General features: G+C 37.4%; 3 protein-coding genes and 1 long non-coding RNA gene across 25 annotated transcripts in view; 1 reads left to right on the top strand and 3 right to left on the bottom strand.

Moving 5' to 3' along the window:
* Positions 1 to 222: 222 nt before the first annotated feature.
* On the bottom strand, positions 223 to 2,546 carry LOC135103375 (geminin-like). 2 transcript variants are annotated; one of them, XM_064009501.1, is made up of 5 exons: positions 2,410 to 2,546; positions 2,040 to 2,166; positions 1,718 to 1,911; positions 1,139 to 1,332; positions 223 to 766 (listed from the first exon to the last, which is right to left on the bottom strand). In XM_064009501.1, the coding sequence occupies exons 2-5, from the start codon at positions 2,159 to 2,161 to the stop codon at positions 740 to 742; spliced, it is 537 nt and encodes a 178-aa protein (XP_063865571.1). In that variant the 5' UTR covers positions 2,162 to 2,166; positions 2,410 to 2,546; the 3' UTR covers positions 223 to 739. The 2 variants fall into 2 exon arrangements, with proteins under 2 accessions (XP_063865571.1, XP_063865572.1); XM_064009502.1 differs by lacking the exon at positions 2,410 to 2,546 and adding an exon at positions 2,294 to 2,391.
* Positions 2,547 to 2,852: 306 nt separating this feature from the next.
* LOC135103374 (ubiquitin-protein ligase E3C-like) lies at positions 2,853 to 20,329 on the top strand. 2 transcript variants are annotated; one of them, XM_064009498.1, is made up of 20 exons: positions 2,853 to 3,101; positions 4,922 to 5,067; positions 5,215 to 5,424; positions 6,009 to 6,144; positions 6,530 to 6,673; positions 6,791 to 6,944; positions 7,078 to 7,298; positions 7,776 to 7,939; positions 8,297 to 8,454; positions 8,845 to 8,963; positions 10,052 to 10,207; positions 10,607 to 10,797; positions 12,043 to 12,235; positions 12,553 to 12,786; positions 13,274 to 13,518; positions 14,444 to 14,659; positions 15,249 to 15,378; positions 15,844 to 15,969; positions 16,401 to 16,531; positions 16,858 to 20,329. In XM_064009498.1, the coding sequence occupies exons 2-20, from the start codon at positions 4,942 to 4,944 to the stop codon at positions 17,023 to 17,025; spliced, it is 3,222 nt and encodes a 1,073-aa protein (XP_063865568.1). In that variant the 5' UTR covers positions 2,853 to 3,101; positions 4,922 to 4,941; the 3' UTR covers positions 17,026 to 20,329. The 2 variants fall into 2 exon arrangements, with proteins under 2 accessions (XP_063865568.1, XP_063865569.1); XM_064009499.1 differs by having other exon boundaries at positions 3,101 to 3,240.
* Positions 14,503 to 21,549, bottom strand: LOC135103376 (uncharacterized). 2 transcript variants are annotated; one of them, XR_010270021.1, is made up of 3 exons: positions 21,214 to 21,549; positions 15,023 to 15,119; positions 14,503 to 14,644 (listed from the first exon to the last, which is right to left on the bottom strand). It is a non-coding gene; the product is annotated as an uncharacterized LOC135103376 (long non-coding RNA). The 2 variants fall into 2 exon arrangements; XR_010270020.1 differs by having other exon boundaries at positions 14,504 to 14,644; positions 15,000 to 15,119.
* A 937-nt stretch (positions 21,550 to 22,486) lies between these two features.
* LOC135103372 (F-actin-uncapping protein LRRC16A-like) overlaps positions 22,487 to 26,892 on the bottom strand; it is an 86,284-nt gene continuing 81,878 nt past the window's right edge. For all 19 annotated transcript variants that reach the window (XM_064009480.1, XM_064009478.1, XM_064009488.1 and 16 more), the window contains one exon: positions 22,487 to 26,359. In XM_064009480.1, coding sequence (XP_063865550.1) covers positions 26,231 to 26,359 — 129 coding nt within the window. In that variant the 3' untranslated portion in view covers positions 22,487 to 26,230. The remainder of the gene's footprint in view (positions 26,360 to 26,892) is intronic.

The following is a 26,892-nucleotide window of genomic DNA, read 5'->3' as shown; positions in this document are numbered from 1 at the left end:
CATGCTGAATTTTTTCGTTTGTTTCCTTTTACACACACACACACACACACACACATATATATATATATATATATATATATATATATATATATATATATATATATATATATATATATATATATATATATATATATATATATATATCTTTTATCATAAACTATATAGTGTGCACACATACACACACAATTTAACATGATTGTGGATCAATGGAGAATGAAATAATTCTTGAGAATGTAGTTTATTTTCTTGACTGAATATCACACATCACTGGTGCCTCACCTCCCTCAGAGGACACCCCTAGCAGGCTGGGCCACAGCACAGCCTCCAGGATTCCCTGAAGGCACACACAACATTACTTATACTAAGTGAACACAAAATACATTTGGGTTTTGCTCAATTCTACCAAAAATCCTATCACAAGAAGTAAAAAAAACAACTTAAGCTAAATTCTTAATAAGCTCCGTCATCAGTAAAAAATATAGATATTCATCTCAATAAATAACCCATGTCACATACAAATCTAACTAATGTTCCTAGAATCATATCATATCAAATTTGTGATTACTGAGATGCTTTCACAAACAAGTGTCAGTTTAAAAGTGTCACATACAAATCTAACTAATGTTCCTAGAATCATATCATATCAAATTTGTGATTACTGAGATACTCTCACAAACAAGTGTCAGTTTAAAAGTGAAGGGAATGTAGAGCAGCTGCACTCTTCCCTCCAAAATCTGCTCTATTCAGCTTCTCCTCCTGTAACAGACTGGGCAAAAAAAAAAATCCATCAGTGTCATGCTAATTATTGATGGCAGTCATAAAATGCTGACCAAACCTCCCAAACACTAATTGCTATAGTACTTGACACTAGCTCTTAGATTCCCCTTCTCTTGTATATATTCAGTCCCTGACTGTCATTTAAATAGACTATATCACACCTATTTATTAGTAGTAGTATTACATAATTAACTGCCAATTCATAAAATCATGGTCAGTGGTTCTTTAAAAAAAAAAACACTTCAGATAAAGAAATACAAAAATAAAACATGCAAGTCAAAAAATTTTCATGACATTAATTACATGAGGCACATTGCCAAACTGAACTTGCATCTCACCACTGCCACCAGCTGTGTCTCACCTGTACAAGAGCAGCCAGTTGCTTGGCCTCTTCTACCATGTCTTCCAATAGCTTGTTTTCTTCTTTCAAAACAGAAACTTCACTCTCAAGTTCTTTGTTTTTCTCATGAAGCTTTTGGTTTTCCTGCAGAGTGTCTTCCAGTGCCTCCCGCCTTTTCTCCGCCAGTGCCTCCCAGTACTGGGCTGGAGCGGTATCTGCAAGTATGTGCGTGCCTTGCTTAGTGTCATCTTAGCTAAAGCTTAAAAATTAATCTAATGGAAATGCAGGAAGATATGCAGAGATGAGTGAATGAAAGTACAAAATTAGCTATGTACTGGACAATTTCTTGGTTTCTTTGGAGTTAATCATGTTTGAATTAAATTGGTACATTTCTACATTCTGTTTCCTTCCAAGTTGCTACTCATATTTAGGATATACTCAGTTATATGAAAAAATGCCTCAAACAAACTTAAGCTCCTCAGTATAAAATACAACAATTTCATGTCATTTTATGACTGGCAAGAAAATAAATTACAGTAAAGAATAAAATTACATATATACTATAAGGAGCATTCATCTTTGATTCTGAAGCGGAATTACCATTGGTGAGCATGTCAATTGTTGCCTGTGTGGAGGTGGTGGCTGCAGGGGCCGTGGGGGGCGGTGTCTCTGTGGTGCTTTGGAGTGAGTCTGTCTGAGTAGATGTTGATGCAGTTTTTACAGCTTTCTTTAGGTCTGAGTCTATGAAGATTCCATCCTTGCGCTTGCATTTTGCAGAGCCCAAGTTCTCGTCACTGAAACATGATACAGACAATATGAGTACTACTACAAATAATTGATATATTATACAGAGTAACTGGGTTTCAGAGGCTCAAATAAAAGAAAGCAATTTATTTGATGCAAATGGGGGAAAAAAAATTACTTTTTTCTCTTTTTGCCTCTGTTTTGTGTGTTGAGGGAAAGACTGCCATTTGAAGACACGAGGAGCCGAGACTGCCCCTGGACGTTGGGATGAAGGACTCGTAGACACTTCTGGTTCTCCATTGTTGCTGTAAGTACACGTGATTGCATTAACTGGTAGCCTTCTCCGTCCAGCGTGCATGAATACCAACTTATACCGGAAAGCCGAGGGCCCAGTCAGCCTGGGACCCCAATTCTCCAAGTGCCAATACAGACTTCATAGTTATGTCCAGATCTTCTATCTGAATTGAGGCACTCGTGGAAAGGCACCAGCCCGGAACCTCAGTTATCCACGGGTGCCCACTAGTCAAGCCATACACCCAATAACTAACCTCTGTTGAGTGTTAAAGGTGAAATAAGGGCGGGTGTAGGGTATTTAAATCGCCATACACACAGAATGGCCGTGTTTGTGTTCTGCGCGGGAAGGGATCAGCTGATTAGATTTTCTCGCTTTTCACTATATGCAGGGTAATTAAGCTTTCTACTTCATATTTTATCTCAAAAAAATTATATTAATATATTTTACTCATACTCGTGCTATTGCATTATTTTTTTTTTACTTTTTTTTTTTTTTTTTTTTTTTGCACCGGCATTTTATCAAGAGCTAATACTTCAAACACTCGAAATTTTCAACATAATTCTTAAAAACTATTCTAGACTAATGATGAACAACAGGAAGAAGAGGAGGACGAGGAGGAAAAAAGATACTTCGAAAGAGGGATACTGATCTAGTCATTCTTACCTCCTCTACTTTCATTTCTTATTTCTTACTCCTTTCACTTCCATTCGTTCCTATACGTTATCACCGGTGCATTTTTCTCCGCTTCTTTTCCTATTGTTTTTTTTTCATCCTGTATCAAATTCCTTTATTGGGAAAACGAAGAGAAGGATAGCTGGAGATGGAGAGGGAGGGAAGTGTCATGTCACAGTGAATGCAGCGGTGGTAGTGGTGGTGGTGGTCATCCTTCCACCTTGCTGTTACACCACATGACCGCCACAATTCCGAGCCTGGATGGTGGTAAAGGTGCGTCATATCACCTACTCCTTTTAGACAAGGTGTGGAGGAGGTAGAGGTGTGGTAGGGTGATTGATTACCGGCTGAGTGACAAAGGCAGGCAGGAAAGCAGTTGTGGTGTTTTCCTGCGGGCTTCCACTCTCGTTAGGTAAGTACGCAAGTGTGTATTTCTCGTCCCAGTAGTTGCCCAGTTCACCACACGAGGTATATGTGTGTGTGCTATCCCCACTTGAGTCATTATGATGGTTACAGGCTTGTTTTGACTTGTAGTTGACTTGAATTTTGTTATAGAAGAGGTGACACTGCGATTTTTGTTCCATTCCTCGCCTCTTTTATTAGTGTTTTCTTGCTCAATTACCCACACGAGGTACATATATGTATCTCGTATGTTATGATGGTTGCAGGGCTGTTTTGAGTTGTAATTTATTTTAATTCTGTTATAGAAGAAATGCCACTGAGTCTCGTTCCCTTTGCCATTCATTAGTGTTTTCGTGTTCAGTTATCCACATGAGGCAGGAATATTTGTACTGATTCTAAGAGAGAGAGAGAGAGAGAGAGATGGGGGTGAGGGGAGGAAGAGGAGAGAGGGAGAGGAGGAACAAGGAAAGAGGGAAGAGAAGAGAGAAAGGGAAAGGAGACCTGTTCCTCCTTCCTTGTTCATTCAGATGATTTATGTTGTGAAATCTTTGTCCTCATATGCGGGCACCACACACACACACACACACACACACACACACACACACACATGTCTTCTATACCACTAGTTTGTTAATGAGGCAAGGATTTTTTATTCTACCCAGTTTGATAAATATGTATGAGTTGGTTTTCGTTCTTATCTTGAAATACTCTGTACTTAGATGGATAAGGCCCCTGTATAGAGTTTGTAGTTGGGAGTAGGAAAAAGTTGATTTGAGATTTTCCTTTTCCCTTTGGTCTTTGGTTAATTTCATCTGCTAGTAGCACATTTGAGGTTTGCCTTCACTGGATCCAGTCCCCTTGTCTTTCTGTAAGTGTTTTGTTGAAGGAGTAAGATCAGAATTTAGAAGCCCAACATTGTAATTAGAGGAGTCCAACAGAGAGCAAAGTTTGAGAAATTGAGCTGAAGGGCAAGAGAGTAGGAAAAGTTTAGAATGTCAGGCACATTTACTGGTTAGTCTGGAATATGGATGTCTACTGGGTAAGGTGCTGCATTAAAGTGACTTCATTTGTAGCTTTGAATTGAATCCTAAGCTGTTTTTATAACCTCATCACGACTGAAAAGTTGAACTGTTTAGTGTGGATGTTCATCACTGAACTGCAAGTTTTGCTTCTCTTCCCTTTATCTCTTTATTATGTGGAATGATTAGTTGCTTGATCATAAGACAGAAGGATGACAGTAAACTACATGTGTGTTGAAATAAATTTAAAGTTGATGATGAATAATCCAGACAGTATGTGTCTCAGAGGAAGTTTTTAAAGCTTTTTTGTTCAACACTGCTCTTTTTTTGAGGGGGAATGGACAGTAATGATACACTCAATCTTGCCATTTGGGAAAAGTCTTTAACAGGTTGGCTTTCCCTGAATAGAATATTGGCTGTAAGGTATGGACTGGTGAAATGAAAGAGAGTCCTTGTTGGTAATTGACAGTTATGTTTGCATTAATTTTTTAGGTATACATATCCACGTAGCATAGATTTTATGAACTATGCCAAATCTACTATATGTAATTGTCTACTTACAATACTAAGGTGATGAAAATTTGGGTGATCCAACCTTTCCAATCACTTTACCTCATTGATTTATATGTATTGTATCAAAAAGTAAGATTTATTGTTATTTTTAATTTTTAGGGATTTCCTGAAAGATCACCATGTGGAGCTTTGAGGGAGATTACCGTAGGAAGCCTCAGCAGAGGCTGGGTGGGGCAAGCAAGACCCGCAACATTGAACGTTCAGACCTCCTCAACCAGCTGAAGGCGGACCGGGAGGAACGGGAGGTAAACAACTGGAATTAATTGTGTTGTAATGTTTTATTTCATGACCAGAATTTCTTTCTTTAATTATGAATGGTATTATTATGTATGATACCACTTCCAGACATGGTTATTCCAGCTGTCAAAATATGCACTCTGCTTTATTCTCAGAGACAAAGACGCAGAGAAGCAGCTGCAGTGACGCTGCAGGCCTGGGCTCGAGGTGTGTTGAGCCAGCGCCGCACCAAGCTTGACCTGCGCCACCAGTATGACTCCTACTTGGCACTCACCAAAGCACAGGGGATATCGGAAGGCTCAGCCATCAGACTGATTGCCTTGCTGATCAGGATATTTCACCCCCAGGAAGACAGTGATAGATTGGTGTGTGGTCCAAGTTTTACTGTGTTTTTATTTTATTTATTTGTTTATTTATTTATTTATTTATTTATTCATATTATTGAGTGGGAGGCAAGTACATGATAGCAACTGAGTACTACATTATTGTACTGAAACCTGTTTGTTACAGTGTAATAACTAGTCTTAAAAACCCCAAGAAATTGATCTATAGGCTTACGTCATGATAGGGACTACCAGGGATTGAAGTCTTTATAGGACACTTGAGGTACATACAGAATTTCTTACCAACAAATTGAAATAACCACTACTGTCCAAGTGGACCACCACTGAAATCTCACCTTCATGGTAGGGTTTGGTTTGGACAGTGTGGAAGAACCCCTACAGTGGAGTTAAGTACATTGACCACCAGTGCAGTGATTCACATTTTGAAATGGAGAGACCTTAACCTCCAAACTTAACTCATGAGCAGAAGCTGCTGAACATCCAGCTACTAACAGTACCCTCTGTGTTCTCTTCTTGCCAGTCAAGCTATGGACCATATGCTTAACTGGTTGGTTGCTGAATCAAATTGTTGAGAGGCATCCTTTGTAAGTAGAGCATCATTGCAGCTTGCTGTCTGTCAGCTGGTGATAAGGGAACAGAAGCAGCTGGCTGAGTGGGTATGTGGCTCGTGTGAACGATGGACATACTTGTTGCCGCGTCTGGCTAACATGGCACTCATGGTCATCACACACCCTGTGCAAGGTAGGCTGTAAGGATGGTTACCTGTGTGTGTGTGTGTGTGTGTGTGGTGGGGGCTTGTGCAAAGTTAATTTGTGGGTGGAGAGTTACATTTGTACACACACATGGGAAGAGTCAAGAAAGATTCCATATATGACTAACAGAGGATGTAGAGGCTGAAAGGACGGTGGCAGTGATGATATATCTCTATATGTCTTTCAATCAATATCCAACACATTTCTCTAAGAGCATCCCAAAGAGAGTAGCCATGGCAGAGTTCCAAAGGGCAACTGCCAACCACTTAAATGGGAAGTACTCTAAAGTATCATAAGTTTGCAGAATCATTGTAGGCAATATCCACTTTAAGGTTGTGAAAATAATTAATTAATGTTGGACTTTATATGTGTAGGTGAAGGTGACAACCCTGTGTCACACGCTGGACCCCTGCGCCTTCTGGAGATTGTCCTGGCACCAGACTCGTGGTCCACCAGGCTATCTCCATCCCACCAGCACCTCTTCCTCTCTGCAGTGTACTCACATCTCATCAATAAAGGTGAGTCTTATTCATGTAGATACTTTTAATGGCCAGGGATTGAAATTTTAGTGGAGACCTTGCAATACTTTGGTAACTTTGTTTTGGAAGTAATCTGAATTATGTGTTTATTTGCAGGTTTCTACCACCAAATTGTTCAGCTGCTAATTACTCGTGTTCCTGAGGTGTATGAATCCTCCCAGGAGCCACCCACCCCCCTGGCTGATGCTCTGCTGCATCTCCTGCTGAAGCCTCTCACCTTTGCCAGCAGCATGACAGACACAATGCTCCTGTAAGTGTGACTTGAAGTGGGTTGTGACAGACATGTTTGTGTGGAAGTGAGAGTACTGTGGCTTAGTGCCATTGCTTGTATACTATTAAATATTCTACTTGGAGTATCTTCATTAGTGTGTTTTCTTTTGAAGGTATTGCGTGTTGGCAGAGATGTGTCAGCATGTATTGGGTGAAGCAGTCCACAGCCAGATCTCTAATTACATCATCCCCTGTTTGGCCTCCAACACAAAATACAAGTTGCCCATGGACAGGATGGTGGCTGTGCTGGTCACCCACTCTCTCAAGTTCATGGATACTTGTCCAGCTCCCGCCCTCCTGTACTCTCTCCTCATGCTTGTACGCTCTGGTGCTGGTGAGTTGTGTATCTTTTTTCTGCTCCATCAAATATATTACAGTGAGAGTCCAACACATGATGGCGATCAGCTTGCAACCAGAACATACAACAAAATTTTGTGGTATTGAATACATGCATAGATATTCCTGGTCTTGGCTGCCACCCTCTAAAGTGAAGTTTGGAAGTAAACTTATTTTCAAGATTTGTTAGAAAAGAGGTGAGGTACAGAACTATAAACTTGTTATGTGTTATAATCTTCATACAGAAAAGGGATTCATGAAATGGTGTATTTATGCTATCTATCTACGTCTCTGTTGCCTCACCCTCCAGTAGTGTCTCCTAAGGGGTCGTTAGTCATGTCCCCTTCGTCATTCCTATCATGCTCCCACACATCCCTGACTTTCATTTGTACTACAACAGCATAATGCTATTCTTGTATACTTACAATCCTGTGCAGCAATGAAGGAAGTAAAATTTCTTTGATATTTTTTTCAGATTTTCAAGATGTTACCTCTCTTTGCAATTACTTACAAGCCATTGGAGAACTGCTGGGAGGAACCACATCCTACCTGACCTGCAGTGATGCAGAGGTGGACTCTGATGATGAGGAGGAAGACACAATGGACTCCTCAAAGCCTCTCAATCCAGTTTTATGTAAGGTGTGTAAACTTGCTCTTCTTGTGAATGAATTGAGCTGTGACCTGTTTGTGCAAAAATATAGAATAAGAATGTTAATAGTTTAATGTAGAATGTGATACTAGTGAGTGAGATGATAAAAGCATGCAGGAGTACATTGGTGTTGTGTATATAATGAGAACAGTCCTCTGTGCAATAGGAAGACAGTGTTGGATTATATGAGAGAATGAGAAGGCTGAAGAGTGCAAGGCTGACAATATCATCTTCCTACTAGTAATCCTTATTTTCTCATGAAAAACTTTTCCTCATTCCTTATTGCAAACTTCATATGATAGTTTATATTATAACAAGGACTCCTGAGTGTGTTTCCTCCCTTGCAGCTTGCAGAGGAGTGTGTGTCAGTGGTGAACAGCACTGAGCATGTTGGGTGGCTGCTCAGTCAGGTGGAGCGGTATGTGTCTCCCGAGGTGTTGCTTCATTTCTCCCGTCTCACACACCACCTCCTCACCGCTCCATCCCTGCAGCTCCATCAGTGCAGGTAGGAGGAGGAGGAATATATTGATTTATACTGTATTGTGTTGATATTAGAAAAGAAAATTGCCTTTGGAAATAGATCTGTTTAAAAGTTTTAAACAGAAGTTTAAGATATATATATGAATGAGAGAATGTTTTTTTTTTTTTTTTTTCTGGACAGGAAAGGGCAAAGTAGTTAGTCAAATGAGCTATTGGGGATGCTTGTGTTTTGAATAAAATTATTAGCTAGAGTAATTAAGTTATATATGGAAGGTTAAGGGTGATATAATGACTGCAACAGAAAGACCATATGATGCTGAGTAAGGGTAGAGAAATGACTCTTGTGATAATGATATTCAAACATGGCACTGGGCTGTACATTTATCCTTATTCCTTCTCTTGTGTGGGTGGGCAGGCTGCTGTACAGTGTGGTGGTGCGACGGCAGCTGTTGCGGTCCATGTGGGTAGTGCTCTCCAGCCTGCAACAGGGGGCACCTCTTCCAGGCAGTGTCACAAACTCTCACCCGGCATTTGGTTAGTTTTGTGGATTGATGTTTTGTGTGTTTTAAAACGTCTGTGTGTTGAAATATACTGTGAATGTAGCTTGATGGTGGTAGTGAATGAGGTACTCATTGATTCAGTATTTGTTTTATAATACTGATGACTCACAGTACAGGCATGCAACAAAGGAAGTGAAATGTGTGCTTCAGTGTAGGTTGTAGATTGATTGAGCCACTGTGAATTAAACAGTGCAAGGCCATGACATTGGACTATCCACAAAGTTCCTGGGGGAAATCAACTGTACCATTTGCAAAGTGTGCTGGTCCATTGACCAAATGTGTGATAATGGAGGCTTGTTGTCTGTGCTTGTTTTGGGAGTACTGGCAGCTGGATAAATCAGGTTGCATTGGTAAGGTCTGGTGGCAACATGAATTCATAAAGTCTGTTCATTTTAGAGAACAATGCTTTTTTTCTTTTATTATAAAGTGAGTATTTTAGTGATTTACTGAAGTATCCTATGAAATGGGGATAGTTCAAAAATGATACTAACATAAAAAAAACTTGACTGTGCCTTTACAAAGAAAAAGCACTATATTTCTTTTATTCTGATAATATAAGTAAATGAATTTAAGGATATAAAATTTTACTTTTTTGTCATCTGTTTTATTGATATAGTGTTTTCATGCACAGAACATACTCAATATTACTGTTTTATTGATATAGTGTTTTCATGCACAGAACATACTACTGTTGCCTCTTTTATTTATAACAAGTATTGTACTGAATACTGTGCAGCACTAAGAAATACTGTCTCAGTGATAGTGTTCATTATTACATTAATTCTTGGATCCTAATTTGAGCATTAGAAATTAGTTATTCATACAAGAGATGCATGTGAACAAAGTGGATGGTGGTGAGTAATGCAAGTGGAGACTACTTCTTAGAGTAGGTAGCATTGTCTGTCTGTTATGTACATGTATCTTCCAGCATTTCTGTTATGTACAGTAGTGCAATTAATTTATGATAGATTGGCTATACTATATTCTTAATCCATGATGAAGTCAAAAGCACCAAGACAATGATGTTGATGTGCTGACACATGTTCCATATTTGATCTGCAGGAGTGCGAGGTACTCCACTGTTGCAGGTTCTAGCACGAGGGTCTCCTCTAGCCCCATACGAGCGGGACACACTGGTGCCCCTCCTGGCCACCTTCTGTGCCACACTCACAGCTGTCCTCTCCACACTCCATGATGCAGAATTCCTTGGACAATCTGGTAAGATAATCCTTAGCTTTATTCAGTAGTAATGACAATGCTGTATCTAAGAAGTGCAGTGCTTAATGCTTTTAAAATTTAATGAGTATGGTGAGTTGGATATGTAATGTTAATGTGAGGGATGGGCCAGTCTTGTGAGCAGTAGATTTGGAATTAAAAGCATCAGTGAAGTACCTAATTAATGAGGATTTGGGCCACATGGTGAATGTGATCCTGTTTTTTTTTTTAAATGGAATAAGTAGATAAAAATACTTACGATGAAAGGGAGAGAAATGTATCCGGCAGATCTTTTTCCCACAAGACTAAGTTTCATTAGGGAGTTGGGAGAGATTCAAATCTGTCTCACAAAATTAAACAGAACTGATCACAAATGTCATATCTTGCTTTATAATACTGCAGATGAGGCTCAAGAGGTATATTTACAAAAGCCCACACAAAGCCAGTTCCCATTCTCTGTGGATGAACTTGTGAAGATGTCAGCCAGCCTGCGGGACGTGTGTGTGGGGCTGGTGGAGCTGGCTCACCCAGACACACGCATGTCAGCCATCACTGACACCTCCTACACCTCCATGTGGGCACACTGCTTTAAGGTGGGAAGTGGCAGACTGTGTGAACACTTGGTTTGATTGTGGTACAGTTCTTCCCTTCATTATTACCTCTCATATTTATTATCACCTTCATTATTACCTCTGGGCACACTGCTTCAGGTTGGGTAACCTGTGTGACCTCTTGGTTCGGTTGTGTTACCATGCTTCCCATCATTATCATCTCATGCAGCACTATAAATTTAACATGATTTTTTTTATATTTAAACTGATTTCATCATAAAGAACCAGCTAAATAAGTTTGTGGAAAATGCCAATGATATGGATTGTGAATTTCCATCAAATCTGTGAAGAATTGAGTAACAAAAGGATGATGATGCTGTACCACCAGACTCCTAACATATATCTAATTCATGCTGTCTTTTATTTCTCAAGCACTGGTGTATAAATATGAATGTTGCATGAATGGGACACAAATACAAATGTTTCTGTGTGTCATTGTAATTTTAATATGTTCTTCCTTGTATTATGTGACCATCCAGTCCTCATCTACATGAACTAACATGATCCACTAAGGCTGCTCTTCCTTTCTGTATTGACACTTGGGAATTGACTTTGAGTAGCTATCAAATTTTTTGTCAATTTCAGTGAGGTGATACAGAATTTTTTTTCCAAAATTTTTGAAAAACAGTTCAAGCTCCTCTTTCCATCTCTTACAGCATTACTCACCAACCAGATATCGCCCAAAATCCCTCTCCTAATCATTTGTAGGTATGTATCCATCTTTCCAACCACACCTTCCTCATCAGATTTATTTCCTGACACAGCCTTCTCACATTATTGGAGCACGTGCTTTGCAGTTGTCTTGATACATTTAGAAGACTTTACAATAATCAGTTTATTATGTAATTAAAATAATTTCATATTAACTTTGGTGCTAAAAATTTTCCTGACACTTGTAGATTTCATACTTTAAACATTAGGGAAATGTGTTGAAGAAAATAAATGTTTTACACCAATCCATCATATGACTGGTTGGGAATGTTATACAAGGAAGAACATTATTATTGTTATTATTATTGTTGTGGCTCAAGGAAGAAAATGGCAAGTTTCCTTCATAGTAAGCAGGGTGTAGTGTCTGGAAGACCTCCAAGGTGTGTTATGTTATAGTGTGCCTTGAAGGCTAAACCCTCATGCTACAATATTATTGCACTTTGGAGAGTCTTCCTGGGATGACCTGATTGTTTCATTTCATTAAACACCATGTTGAGTTGATACTTGTGGCTGCAGGTGTGTGTTGGAGTGGTGCGGCAGATACACCTGCGGGACACCAGGAGGATGTTCTGTCCCAGCGGCCACTGGCTCAGCTCCCGAGTCACCCTGCCACTGAACAACTGTCAGACAGTGTCCTTCATACCACGCACTAACAGGAGACAGAGGAGGCTTTTTATGCCACAGAGGCTGCTTACAAGGAACGAATTAGGTGAGGAATTCCAAATGGAACCACAGTCATTTAGAAGATATGTATTTTAAGTACATCCCGTACATATTTGTTAATTTGTTTGTATACAAGTGTAATGAAGCAAGATTTTTAAGACTAAGGAGACATTTTTGTCTTTTATTTTTTCAGTAAGTAGCAAGTATTTAAGTGAATGCATGCATAAGGACTACAGAAGTTTATGGTTCGGTCAGAATATTTAAGCACTTTATCCTATGCAAATATTTTATTTACTGATTTTTCTACATTGAGGCATTGTTTAGAGATAAAGAGTTTAATTGAATGCCATAAATTTCTTCCAGAAACGGAGGGTCCTCCACTGTCTGTCACTGATGAACGGAGAGGTACCATTCTGAGAGAAATTCCCTTTGTCATTCCCTTCGAGTCCCGGACGCAAGTGTTCAGCAGGTTGGTGGGAATTGACCGCAGCATCAGTCAGATGGGGGCAGAGTTTAATGAGAGGCCTGTGATTAATGTTGCCATCAGGAGAAGTCACCTCTATGAAGATGCTTTTGAAAAAATATCACCTAATAATGGTAAGGCTGTAGTAAACATTTTGTATACTTCATTATTCACTTGTGTAAAATGGCTTCAGTGTGTTCTGTCATCTGTGAATATTTGTCCTCTCCCCTCCCTTGAGGCCTGAGGGCTAAGATTAATCTTAATTTAGGCAAAGGGAAAGAGAGAATGAGTTTTGTGTGTGTATGGATGTCCATGCATACACAACACACAGGTTCTTTGTCGACTTATCCTTCACTTTGCAGGTACATCTGCCTGACATAGCTATTTTTATACAACAAGTATGACACAGATTCTCACATGCACAGACATGCTTTGTTGCTTGACACTCTTAATTGCTTCAATCATTAAAAAAATTGTTCTACATCTATTCCAAAATGTGAACAATAATTTGACTTTTTAAAGAACAGCAACTTATATCGAATTTCACAGCCTTATCCAATCATCCATTTCTTATCCCCCTCCAAAAAAAAATAGTCACACAATATGCAATATTTCTTCCAGAGCCCAACCTGCGGCTGCGCATGAAGGTCCGCCTGATGAATGCAGTGGGCCTCAATGAAGTGGGCATTGACGGAGGTGGAATATTCCGCGAGTTTTTGTCTGAACTTCTTAAGACTGCCTTTGACCCTACAAGAGGCTTCTTCTTGTTGACCCTGGACAACACTCTCTACCCCAACCCAGGGGCACATCTCATTGCAGAGAACTACCAGACCCACTACTACTTTATTGGGAGGATGTTAGGCAAGGTAGAAACTGCTGCTGCAACACTTGATATTTGAAAATCTAAAATAGATTATTATGGCTTTCTGCAGTGTAAGAAGAAAAGTGTCTTCTTAGTATATTTTATTTTTTATTTTTAAGAGTGACTTCTGTGTTTGAGTGGTTAGCTGTGAGGGGATATTGTGAACATGTGGGCTATGGCAGAGAGAGAGAGAGGGTCTGAAGATTATGGGAGGGAGGGGAAATGTAGAAAACGCTGGTGTTTTATAAGCAACACTTTTTGGTTAGGTACTGTGATGAAGTACAGCTAATTCTGTCTATATGCTGCATAAGATTCCATACTCCTGGTCTGCTCTCACTCTTGGTGTGGTAGCCAGTGGATTAAGGTATTCATAATGCCCTTACCACTTGCTCTGTTTTCTATATTTAAATACTTTCAATTACATTACCAGTTAGCCTTGCCCTAAGCTCATTTTCAAAATACTATCATGAAAACAACAACAGTGTCAACCCTTCATGTGGAAACAAATAACATTTACTTACTATTTAAATAATGGCATCCATGCAAGTGCTGTGTATATTGCTTCCATAGCTTTTTTGAAGTTTAGAAGGGTTTGAGATTATTGTTTTCATATTGGTGTTTTAGAAAGTAAGCTTTGGACAATGCTAAGTGATAATGATTAGAAATATCCTAAATGTAGGAAATACTGAGAAAGTGGCAAGACCATTATCTTGAGTGCACCAATCTGTTTAACCTCCTTGTATCATTTCTTCCCATACTCTTCTGCATCTGATCACTCATACCATGCCACAGTTAACCTTCAATAGACATGGTAGATATTACAAACTTTCACATAAATCTTCCTGACACATCACAACCACTGCCTGAATCCTACATTTTTTTTAACTGCCTACTTTCTATGACTATAAGATTGCTTAATTATTTTACAGGCACTGTATGAAAACCTGCTGGTGGAAGTACCACTGGCAGGATTCTTCCTCTCCAAGCTGCTAGGTCGGTCCTCTTCCTCGGCTGAGATTCACCACTTGGATTCTCTGGATCCAGAGTTGTGCCGCAACCTGCTCTCCCTCAAGACCTACCAAGGGGACGTGCAGGACTTGGGGCTGGACTTCACGGTCCTCAACTCAAACCTGGGACAGAATACAGTAAGCCCTGGTGCTGTTGGGTGTTTCTTTTTAATACCTTGGGATAGCTATTGTGATTTTTTTATTTTGTATGTATTATATAAATTATATATATATATATTATATATATTTTTTATTTTATATATATTTTTATTTCAAGTGACAGCATGTTATTTATTTTTTATCCCTGTCTACTTTAAGGTACTGCTGTACTTCTTTTGATTAAAACCTTTGAATTTGTACTGTATGGTAATGTTGATGGCATATAGAAATACAAGATGCTTAGAAACATGAAAATATTATCTAGCTTACAGTGATCCTGTATTTGTAATTTTGTTGACAAGTATGATTAGTGAATTACTGTGGTTATAGAGAATAGCTCACGATGAAGCTTGAATCATTAAATTTCCTTTCTGGGAAGGCTCGTCTTGTAGCACATGGCAATTTTTAATGTTTTCTCAGTAGTCATTTCTTGTGAGTTCTGCAATAGAGAAGAGGTGGTTTAATAATGTGTGTTTTACAAACCTTGCCATGTAGATATATTACAGTTAAGGATTGACTATATAAACAATGGAGAATCATACATTATTAATAACCTATTTTTTTCCAGATTGAGGAGTTGATCCCCAATGGCACTAACATCCCTGTAAACAATGAAAACCGCATTGAGTACATTTATCGTATGGCTGATTACAAGTTAAACAAGCAGATTGCAAAGCAGAGTCAAGCTTTCAAAAAAGGTACTAGGCATGCTAGAATACATGTCATTTATTATTATAAAACTTTGGTACAAAGTAATATAGGCTAAACATATTTAGGGGTAGTCTGTTTCATTTCATGTAAAAGACCAAATTTGTCATCTGGTAATAAATTAAGCATGAAAAATGTAAACTGATTGCTTGAATATGTATAATGAAATACATAAATCAACTTAAACGTCCATCTATTACTGCCGGCACCACTTTTGAACTGGTTTCCCTAACCTCATTGGCATTCATCTCCTGAACAAATATTCCTCCATCCATGAAGATGCTGAACAAATCACCTTTGTTATTCAGCACCAACATTTGATTTATTCATTCATTTTGACTCCATTCACTAAAACTAGGCAAAATAAATATCTGTTCAATTTCAAACTTTATCACTTGACTTCACCACTCTCCAAAATTTTCTCTGCATCGCCACCTCTGTGTTCTGTGTTCCAGGCGTGGTAGACGTTGTTCCCCTGGAATGGCTTCAGATGTTTGATTGGCGAGAACTTCAGATGTTGATATCTGGTGCTTCTGTTCCTATTGACCTTGAAGACTTGATGGATAACACCAGATATGGCGGTAAGAAAACTTCTTTGCCTTAATATGATATAATGGGTATAGAATGGCGACATGAAGAATGACAGGACGTATTACACCTCAGTCTAATCATCCCTATCTCATTCTGCCTTGTTTCTGAGCAGCGGCATTATCTTTCAGTGCCAGGGTTTTGTTAGCATGCAGCATTGTAGTGTTGATACTACAGGCCACATATAGGTGTTCTTTGAATCAAAGAGGATGCTCTTACCTGTTGAGAAAAGTACAAGTACCCTGTATGAAAACCTTATCCTGTATGAAAATCTTTCACTCCAGCATCTTTCCACATACTCAGTACACCTCCAGCATCTCAAATTGCTTCCAAGCCAGTCTTTTATGCATTTTTTACTGTAATGCATCCATATTATTATCAGTGCTTTGTCAGACATTTTTTTATTTATTTTTATTTCCACCAGGAATCTACAGCACTGAAAATACAACAATACAAGCCTTTTGGCAAGTCCTTAGAGAATTCAGTGAAACACAAAAACGTCAACTTCTGAAATTTGTCACCAGCTGTTCTAGGCCTCCACTCCTGGGATTCAAGGTAATTCTGTGTATTTTGTTTGAATATTTTTAAGAATTTTACTTGACTTTGAACATGAGTAACTTTGGCCAAGAATTTAGTCTTGACCCATACATGGTTAAAGGTAACTGTACCTTCATTCAAATGAGAGTAAAGAAGAGATAAGATGCTAGAGCTACAGTAGTGCTCAATATACTGGACTGGGTATTAACGGAGCTCCTGTGTGTGTTGTTATTTAGTATTAAAAGTGTATGCAATAGATAACCTTTGCATTAAAATCTTGTGTGTGCATCATACATACTTCATCTAGTATGTAATTATTTCTTTTCTTTTTCTCTTTTCCTCAGGAACTGCAGCCACCATTCTGTATCCAGCCATCAGGATCAGAGGATCGTCTTCCTACTGCTTCCACATGCATGAACCTCCTCAAGTTGCCAGAGTATAAAAATGAGCACACGCTCAGAGAGAAACTTCTTTATGCCATTACATCTGGTTCAGGTTTTGAGCTGTCCTAAAACATGGTATTGATAGCTGCAAGGAATATTAAATTTTTATTGTGTGGTGTTAGCTCAACTACTGATAGACAATGGTCAATGAGATCAAAAGTTTTAATGTGAATCAAGTCCCATCAGTTCGATGAATTATGCAACCTGAGGGAAGGAAGCACCCTTACTATGAGTGAACAAGTTGCTTGCTTAATATGTTTGAGTTCCAGGTAATGAACTGAGTGATATTGCTATTTCCAGCAACATTTTAGCCCCCAAAATGAAACTGAAATATTCATATATATACTAGTACTGGTCCTCTCTTAAGCATATGTGTTATTACCATTATATGAAAACTAACTTATTTCTAGAGTTTGGACAATATTTTGTGACATACAGTAATCCAAACCTCATAGTTGAAAAAAGAAATCTACTTCCAAGTGCATGCATGTGTGCATACACACACACACACACACACACACACACACCTTTCAATATATGCATTAGTAAAACCATCCCTTGGTTTGTGTTCAACTCTAATTGGTCTTATGTTCTCACCTTTAATAGTAGCTCATATTATGTTGCTCAGTGTTCCTCAAACCACAAAATTACACTGGTCACCAATTATTTTATTACTAAAGATAGAATTTGTAATTTGGGGACTATAATCTTAAAAATTGTTTTTCTAAGTCAGCTACAGTTTCTCAAATAATGGATACTCCTCATATAGGAAAATTCAGTGTCACTTGGCCTTCACTTCTAAATATTTTGTTGCTGAACAGATGTTTAAAGGTCATAACTGATATTTAATCTTTAACATATCGATTTCATGGAAGACGATAAGGCAGGGAATTAATGGTCAAGCATAGTGTAGCCACAATCACAATTATGGGAACTCAAAAGAATCTCTCTCTCTCTCTCTCTCTCTCTCTCAGTAAAAACCTTCACTCGTGTAGTAAAAAGTCTTCACCTTCAACTTCATGAAACGCTCTACTAGCTCATCCTTCCATTTTTTAAGCAGCCTTCCTCTCCTACTACAGTTCTCAATTTCACAAGCATACATGACTTTCATTCCCTTTTCATTCTCTTAATATAGCAAAATTTAATTCAACCACTCCACTCTAAACCTCATTTACACACTTCCATATATATATATATATATATATATATATATATATATATATATATATATATATATATATATATATATATATATATATATATATATTCCTCTCCTCCCTTCTTTTCACTCAACATGTCCTGTACAAACACCTGATCTCCAAAACAAGTATTTTGGGCTAGTGGACATTATTTCACATCTAAAAAATATTTGTATTCTAATTCCATGGACACATTCCTCCTATTTGTGATTCTTTCAAGTGGTCCTATGATGCACTACCTTTCACAAGCCCCTCTCATTTCATCTCCCAATATTTTTATAATACTGGTCTCATTTATACAACAAATAAAATGGAAAAGATTACTTTTTGAGATAAAAGTAAGATCTTAGTAAATAAAAAAAAATCATGCATTTGACTTAAAGGAGTAAATAAAAAAAAAAAAAACATGCATTTAATGAAAGAGACCAAGACTTTCAAATGGAGAGGAGACGTGTGTAAGAGGAGTGTGTGGGCTGGCAAGACATATAATCAGAGTGCTCTGTGGATATGTCTCAATTTTTGCAAAGGTAATACATTGCTAGTTGGCTGAGTGGAAATGTGTGGCTCATTGAGGTAATTCAGACATATGGGAATGAAAAATTCATTTATGAAGGGAACTGCAAATGAAACTGGAACATGCCAACAGTATAATGGATACAATAATGGGGCGAGTACTGGAGGGAGAGGGATGGAAGGTAGTTTTGATCACACACTCAGGGTAAGCTGCAAAAAAAAAAAAAAAAAAATGGAAAGATCAACACATTCTGCTGTGGCCACCCTACATAGGAAAATCCTCACAAGGAGACAATACATTGAAGATGCAGATGCATACACAAGCATTATGGCACATTCAACAGCCATGAGAGAGTATTCATTATATTGAAAACTTGAGCCCAATTTAGTCTTATTCTTATTACTGTAATTCTTTTAGATTCAACAACAGCTAAAACACTACATTCTGTTAAATGCCTTTGGTAAATACCCTTGGCAGGTATAACTTTTTTTTCCTGTAATTCATAATTTTTGAAAGGCACTTTGTTTATATGTGTCAACTTACTGCTAGGGCAGTTTCTACAGTTGCTATCCTTGAGATTGGATATTTTTATATCAAGTGGAAATATAAAAGCTAAAACACACAGCTTCATTTCCTCAGGTCTAACCATGCATCAAGCAAATAAAATAAAATAAAATTAAAAAATAAAACCATGTTAAGTAAATATATAGCAAAGAATGATCAGGTCAGCCTTTCCAAAAAGTTAAACTATTTTTCAAGTATAATCTTTAGCTGCCTCCATATTGAGAGCTAACGCTTTTTCATTGAAAGTGTTTCTCATCGTTGAATTTTTTCACTTCACTGGGGAGTATCCATTTTTCATTTTGCTGTGTTGATTTTCAGTAACCAAAAGTTATTATTTATTTTCTTTCCTAAAGGTCTCCAACATATAATGTGCAGGTCACACCAGTCTTATTTTATACAAAGTCTGTGATAGGGAATCTTACTTTACTTTACTATTACATTCTGTAACTCTCCTTCACCGTCTCATGCTCAAAACAAATTATATTCATGTGCACACACACACACACACACACACACACACACACACACACACACACACACACACACACACACACACACTGAGTTTCATTCTATTTTTTCTATTTGAAAATGAATTAAAGCTAAAAAAATCCTGGCTACCCTGTGTGTACATACATATATATGTGCAGTCTCTTTTTTTTTTCCCTGAAATGCTACTCTGTACATGCCCAAGATTACAAGATTATGCAATGATCATACAAAGTTTGGTGAATTTGTGTTTCTCTGTCTTAGCAAGGCAGGTTGTAAGTGCAACACTGCAAGAAAAATGTAGGTCAGTACTGATATTCTAAAATGCTGCAGACATCTTAAGTTTCAATAGTTCTTTCATTTATACCAAAACTTTAACCTTTATATGTTCTTTTGTAATCTTTATCTCAAATATCTATTTATTTGCTTACATTATGTTTGCAAGGGACAGCATTGTAAGATAATGAAAAGGATAAATACTGCATAACATTAAAATGCATATCCATTCAAAGGATTAGATAAGGATTTGGTTTTACTGCAGATGTGCAAGTTTCCTGTACATATGAATATATTACTGTATGTAAGTAAAATATGATCACAATATATAATTATAAACAGTATCATTTTCTCCATAGATGAAAAAATAAAATATATTTCCAGGTGGACTTTTAAAGCAGCAGCCAGTCTCTCTCTCTCTCTCTCTCTCTCTCTCTCTCTCTCTCTCTCTCTCTCTCTCTGTCATGCAGAGGAGGGCAGATAAAGGCTTTGTGAATAAGAACAAAATAAGGGAAACCAAGAAGCCATGGGGTATACATGTAGCCATTCCTGTATGAATGATACCTATTTCCACCTATCATTCTCAGTCATAAATTTGTCAAATCTAATCGCTCCCTAATGAGGTGAGAGGCGAATTAATAAGGTAGACATGTAAACAGCGCAGATAGTAGTAGCAAGATGGTGAAGCAGGATGCGAGACCCCAAGCCACGAAAAGTTACAATGTTCATAATCCCGAAACCCTGAACAAAATAACAAGATCCCAACATAGGGAGATTAATTAATCTATTCCTTTATAGAGATGTAGGAGGCTTGGTTTAGGTGATATAAGGAGTGAGGTGGTGCATTTGGGTTGTAGTGTGTGGGTAAACTTATACTAGCACACATCACTCGCTTGTTGACAGTACTGGGGTAGTTTGGCACTTGCGTCAAAGTGCGGTCTGATAAAAAAAACTAAACAAATTATATATATATATATATATATATATATATATATATATATATATATATATATATATATATATATATATATATATATATATATATATATATATTGTAATTATTATAGTTGAGCTTCTTTTATAAAAGGAATATGGTGGCGCCACAAGCATTCCTCACGAAATCTTGAGAAATCTGGCCCCAACTCAGTGTAACATCCAGACGAACTCGGATAAACCGTCTGATTCCAAATACTGCAGTCAGTAAGTCAAGATACTCACCAGCTCAGTTGATGTGGCAAGTCCTTTTATAAGCAAATCGCAGGTTGGTAGGCAGCGACACAAGGTACAAGGAAGCACCAGCTTCAGCACCGTCAACGTCGAGTGTGTAGGGCGTCGGTGGTCTTGACTAAAGTTTCGACTCTCCGCGCTTCGAGCTTCTTGTCGAGACTGGAAGGGTGGTGGCCGACGCTTAGTGGATGGTCACGCACTACTTACTATTTTTTTTTTTTTTTTTTGTAGGATTTTCATGATTTTGCTTAATCAATGGAAATGACACCCATAAAAATCCGACTAATGATCTTTCTGGCCTAGAGAGAGAAGCGTATCAAAATACAAGCCCTGAACGATATATATATATATATATATATATATATATATATATATATATATATATATATATATATATATATATATATATATATTATTTTTATGAAATAGCTTAATTGCACTGATAATTTAGTATTTTTTTAAGACACCACTTCTTTCGGAGAGAGATCGTCAAAACGGATTTTAAATGCCTGTCCCAGAAATGCTTGTTGGCGTGTCAGTTTCTTAGTATCAAACTGGTTTACCATTCACTGATGATGCATTGTGTGGATAGCTGACTCACCCAGAACTTGATTTATAATCAGCCAGTTTAACGATTCAATAATGGCTTGTTTAGCGATCAATGATTAGCCAATTGCTATTCGTGTTTTGTTTGATACACACTAATAGTATTTAACTGGCTTTTAATGGTGGCCAAAATAACTGAAAACACAGAACATCTGCCAGTTAAATATGAGATGGTTTGAATGGAAAAATAGAGTATTAGCATGTCTCCTCTCTTCACTAATTAATTAGCTTCTGGATACCCAATACTGAATTTAATACCAAATATTGCCAAATGACAGAGCCAGTTTAATTACAGGTCTCTATATTATTATCTATGAAATCATGGTGCTTACCTGGGCATCCAATGAGTCATTCTCATAATTATGCAAAGGGTCTTATAAAATCAAACTGGAAGCCTGAGACCATTCATCCCTCACAGCTCATATATGACACATAGCTGATAAGAAAATAGTTCAAGTACTTTTCTTTGGACAAGTATAATTACTTAAGTGAAGAGAAAATGTAAAGCCAGACTTTCCACAGCTTAAGATAACACTGGTCTTGAGGTAGAATGATTATTAATTTCCAAGTAAGGCTGCCTGCAAGATCTGTCAAGGTATTGGCCAGACACTGATATACTCAGTTCACTAACTTATTCAAAGTTTATATAAATAGTATGTAGGAAATAATTTTATTAAGGCAGTAGAATAATTGTAAAATATAAAATATGACAAGTAATATATTTACAATACAAGAGTAAAACATTGCTGTGACAAAAATCTGTGGTCACATAACTTTTTAGCAAAAATTTAAAAAGAAGGAGGGAAGAAAAGAATGTGACAAGAAATCTTGATGCTATCACAACTCACAATGACCACAAAATATTTCCTTGCTACCTAATCATGGCACAGTCGCTCAGGACATGGGCCAGCTGGGACAACTGTCATGACATTGCAATTCCTAATACTAATAAAAATATTGGATGTTTTACCGACGGCATCTGAACCGCAAAGAAAATGTTCAATTTACATATCACATTACTGAATCAATTCAGATAGATTCATTAATACCTAACCCAAACTAATTAGTTGCTTGGAAGAATGCCACTGGTGTCCCGAGCCCCATCTGTGCTGCACCCAACAAGCACAACATTACAGTCATACTAAACAAGATGAGGTTACCACAACAATTCTTATGCCATTATGCTATCTGTTAAAAAAGCTAACAATGGATTTACATGAGACTGGCAGTAATCTGTACAGTTTGTAGCTCATGACAAGTACATCAAACAATAGCTCACAAGACAGACATGAAAACTCATGCTATTATCAAATTCAGCTTAACCAGGCCACTTAAGAAAAAATTTAAACTATTAACAAAGAATGAATTGATTTCATTATTATCTTGAATCCTTGCACCTTTTTAGATGATGAAACAGAGATCATAACAGTTAATCATTAAATTTATTTCCATAACATGCAACCCAATACAAACTAAATTATCTGATGGAAAGATTATCTGGAGGAGCAGTGTTACAGTGTGTTATAGAGAGCCAGCATGAGCAGACTGTGTGTTGTAGAGGACCAATGGAGGAGACACTTAGCTTCCCATGGAGAAAAAAAAAAAAAAAAAAAAAAAAAGAGGATGGGAGCACTGAGTGTGTGTGTGTGTGTGTGTGTGTGTGTGTGTGTGTGTGTGTGTGTGTGTGTGTGTGTGTGTGTGTGTGTGTGTGTGTGTGTGTGTGTGTGTGTAGAGAGAGAGAGAGAGAGAGAGAGAGAGAGAGAGAGAGAGAGAGAGAGAGAGAGGAGAGAGAGAGAGAGAGAGAGAGAGAGAGAGAGAGAGAGAGAGAGAGAGAGAGAGAGAGAGAGAGAGAGAGAGAGAGAGAGAGAGAGAGAGAGAGAGAGAGAGAGAGAGAGAGAGAGAGAGAGAGAGAGAGAGAGAGAGAGAGAGAGAGACTGATAAGTTCCTTCCTACATGAGGAGCACTACAGAGGTTCGAGGTAGGTTCTTAAGCTGAATTATAAGTTTCCTGTTTTCCTATAACTACCTACACTCACCTATACAACATTAATCATATTTTTTTGATTTTTAAAATTGTATTGTCTCATGTGAGCACTCTTTAACAAACCTTGCAACTGGCTGCTTTGTACTACCTTGGTGAATCCCAAAATCACACCACTTGTCTGGAACAACTGGCAAGGTTGACAGCATAATGGAAAGTACTCCTCTCATGTCAGAAGAAAAAACTACTCAAGAAATCATTACAGAATTTTCTGACTTTGTTGTCAAAATGATAAAAATTTTGCTATTTTCAATTAAAAATCCTTTACTTGTTCACTTGTTGATACTTGTTCACTACAATTCATTTTATTTGTTGCAATTTCTTTGCATCATATGCAAAATTTTGTCATCCAAATACAAACTTATGAATATGCTTTGTATTGTTAGCCTCAGATTCCCAATTCAGAGTTCCTCTTTCTTATGATTAAAATGTATGAGAATACAATATTCAAACACCAATATAAACAAAGCTTTGCTGTGATATAATTCAACTCTAAGTAATCACAATTTCTTACAGATTCAAGTATTAAAGCAAAGGTTTTCCTAATATGACTTTTCTACAAAGCTAACATTACATAAGGTATTTCCTTTAGGTGTAAACTGTTCTTGTAATACAATAATGTCATAGTCAGGCATCTTTTAAACCGGACAACTCATCACAGATAAACTTCTTGCAGCCATGTGAACTTCAGTATTCCATATAATAATATATAAACAAAGAAATGCTACACAGATCACACACAAAAGTCTCCCGGTCTTGGCACAAGGCTCCTCACACAAAACAACACAAGCTGTACACACACACAAAAAAAAAAAAAAAAAAAAAAAAAAAAAAAAAAAAAAAAAAAAAAAAAAGGCCAGATTTCACACATGAGGCAAACACACTACCTGTAGATTAATAACATTATAATAATTACTTTTGACAAGATAATCAGCTTTATACATTATGTTCATGGTAAGTTTCCTACTTGTTGGATTTCTATCAAAAAGCAAAGCTCACAAGTTATACAAGTTAATCTCAATTCTACGATTGAGATGCTACCACATTATTTTTAATGCACAATAACTCAGATTAGGAATCAAATGCAATAGACTCTTTTTATAAAGTTGAAGGCATACCATCATCAAAACCACAAAATTCACATGCCTCACATTAAGTAACATTGTTCATGTTCTCGCATATAACAGCTCTCTAACAAAGGTAACAACACTGGTATGCTCAACCTATACAAAAACTCTCCAAGGACATACAAGTTAAATCCTTGTTGCCCTCAAGTTGCAACATGAAACTTGCAACAGAGTCAGGACATCCCTCTTTCATTCTTGAGTGTGAATTGGTGGTGTGAATCACAAAATAAAAGTGAGCTAACTATTTAGTCATGCTTGTTAATGCCGATGATTATGTACTGTGCATCTTTCTAAAGCAAAGTTTAGTAATCAGTGCAAAAAATACATATGCCATATACTTTAGCATTATACAATGAGTGTGCTAGATACAGTTCAAACAACTAACTCTTCATTCATTACAATTAGATTCAACATCCCTGACACTTTCCTTCAACATATTCTGTGAGGGGAACTGTATTAGTGAACTATTCAATGACTTCTACCCTTCCTTCTCTATCAGTGTCATCATGAGGCTGATGGCAAGACTGATGTCAGACTGATGTGCACCCAACACTCCGGGACCTGCTGCATATCACAGGTTCACACCAGAACCCTGGCTGAGGGGCCTACAACTTAATTTGTGCTACTTGTACTAACAAAAATAGAAATGATGAAAGTATATACATATCCAATGCTGGCAGTGACCTATTATACTCACTTTACAGTATGATGTATGTACCTTATATATTATCTAACCACTAAATTTACAATCCTCTCATTGCTTAGTTTTATTAGATGAGCTTCATTCCTCTGACTTATAAGAGTACAAGAGTAAGTCAAAAGAGTATATGAAAATGCAAAAATGTATTTGCTCCTCTAAATGTGGTACCAAGCTTTGCTTCAATACAAAGCACATCTTTGTTTTGCCTTAAAGTCAGCTGCTGACATTAAGATTATCACTATGCTTGTCACATGTTGAGACTTCACAGCCAATTGCAGGTGTCCTCTTGGCTCACTGGCTCACACTGTAACCTTCCATAACCTGGAGATGTAAACTGCTGCCTGATAATAGGTCAGATTTCATATACAGGATTAAAAAATAATGGTAATCATCAACATAATCTCTACAAGATTTGTTTTGATCTAGATGATCAAGAATTCAGTAAGTAGATATATTGGGACAGTCTTTTCTGCCAATCAGAGGTGCACTTATTCCCTAAAAATGCAAAATGATCCCTTCCTATTAAAGTCCTTCACTATACATTGACAACGTCCTCCAGAGACAGGTCTGTCGCCAGGACGTGCTTGTGAGAAGTCTGGCGATGCAGCGGCGGACACAGGGACTCCTCCCCACGCTCACCGTCCACCCAGGTCTCCTCCAGTTCCTGTCATGATAAATACAGTCAACAATTAAATAAAAAATAAATAAATAAATAACAAAATCATTAAGACTGCATTTACAAAATGCTCTTGAATATAAAAGTTTATAATCATACAGCACCATATTATGTACCACATCACTACTGCGACATATCTTGACTGTCCAGCAAATTCATATTAAAATAATTAGTCAAAAGTATCTCCCAAACTTTTCTAGATCTAACCCACAAAATTACTGCACTTTTTCAGTCAGGCTACATCAAACCTATATTACTAATTGGAACAGATCATGACATTTTTGGCAACTTGTCTTATGTGAAGCATCTCTATTCTCTCTTTAATCTCTGATCAGACTTTGTCTCCTCACTGAAGTCTGGTGTGCAGTATCATTACTAAACAATCACTGGTTCAAACTGATAATACAAAATATTTCTGATTTCTTCAGTGCCAGGGTTTTACTTGGTTTCATAAAGTCCAAAAGTTTCTTTTTTTTTTTTTTCATGAAAAAATAAAAGCAACCTTCCCCATTGTATGATCC

This window comes from Scylla paramamosain, chromosome 9, assembly GCF_035594125.1.
Source record: "Scylla paramamosain isolate STU-SP2022 chromosome 9, ASM3559412v1, whole genome shotgun sequence".
NCBI lineage: Eukaryota > Metazoa > Arthropoda > Malacostraca > Decapoda > Portunidae > Scylla > Scylla paramamosain.
Note: the sequence above shows the minus strand (reverse complement) of the source record. Positions and strands in the feature narration are given on the sequence as shown.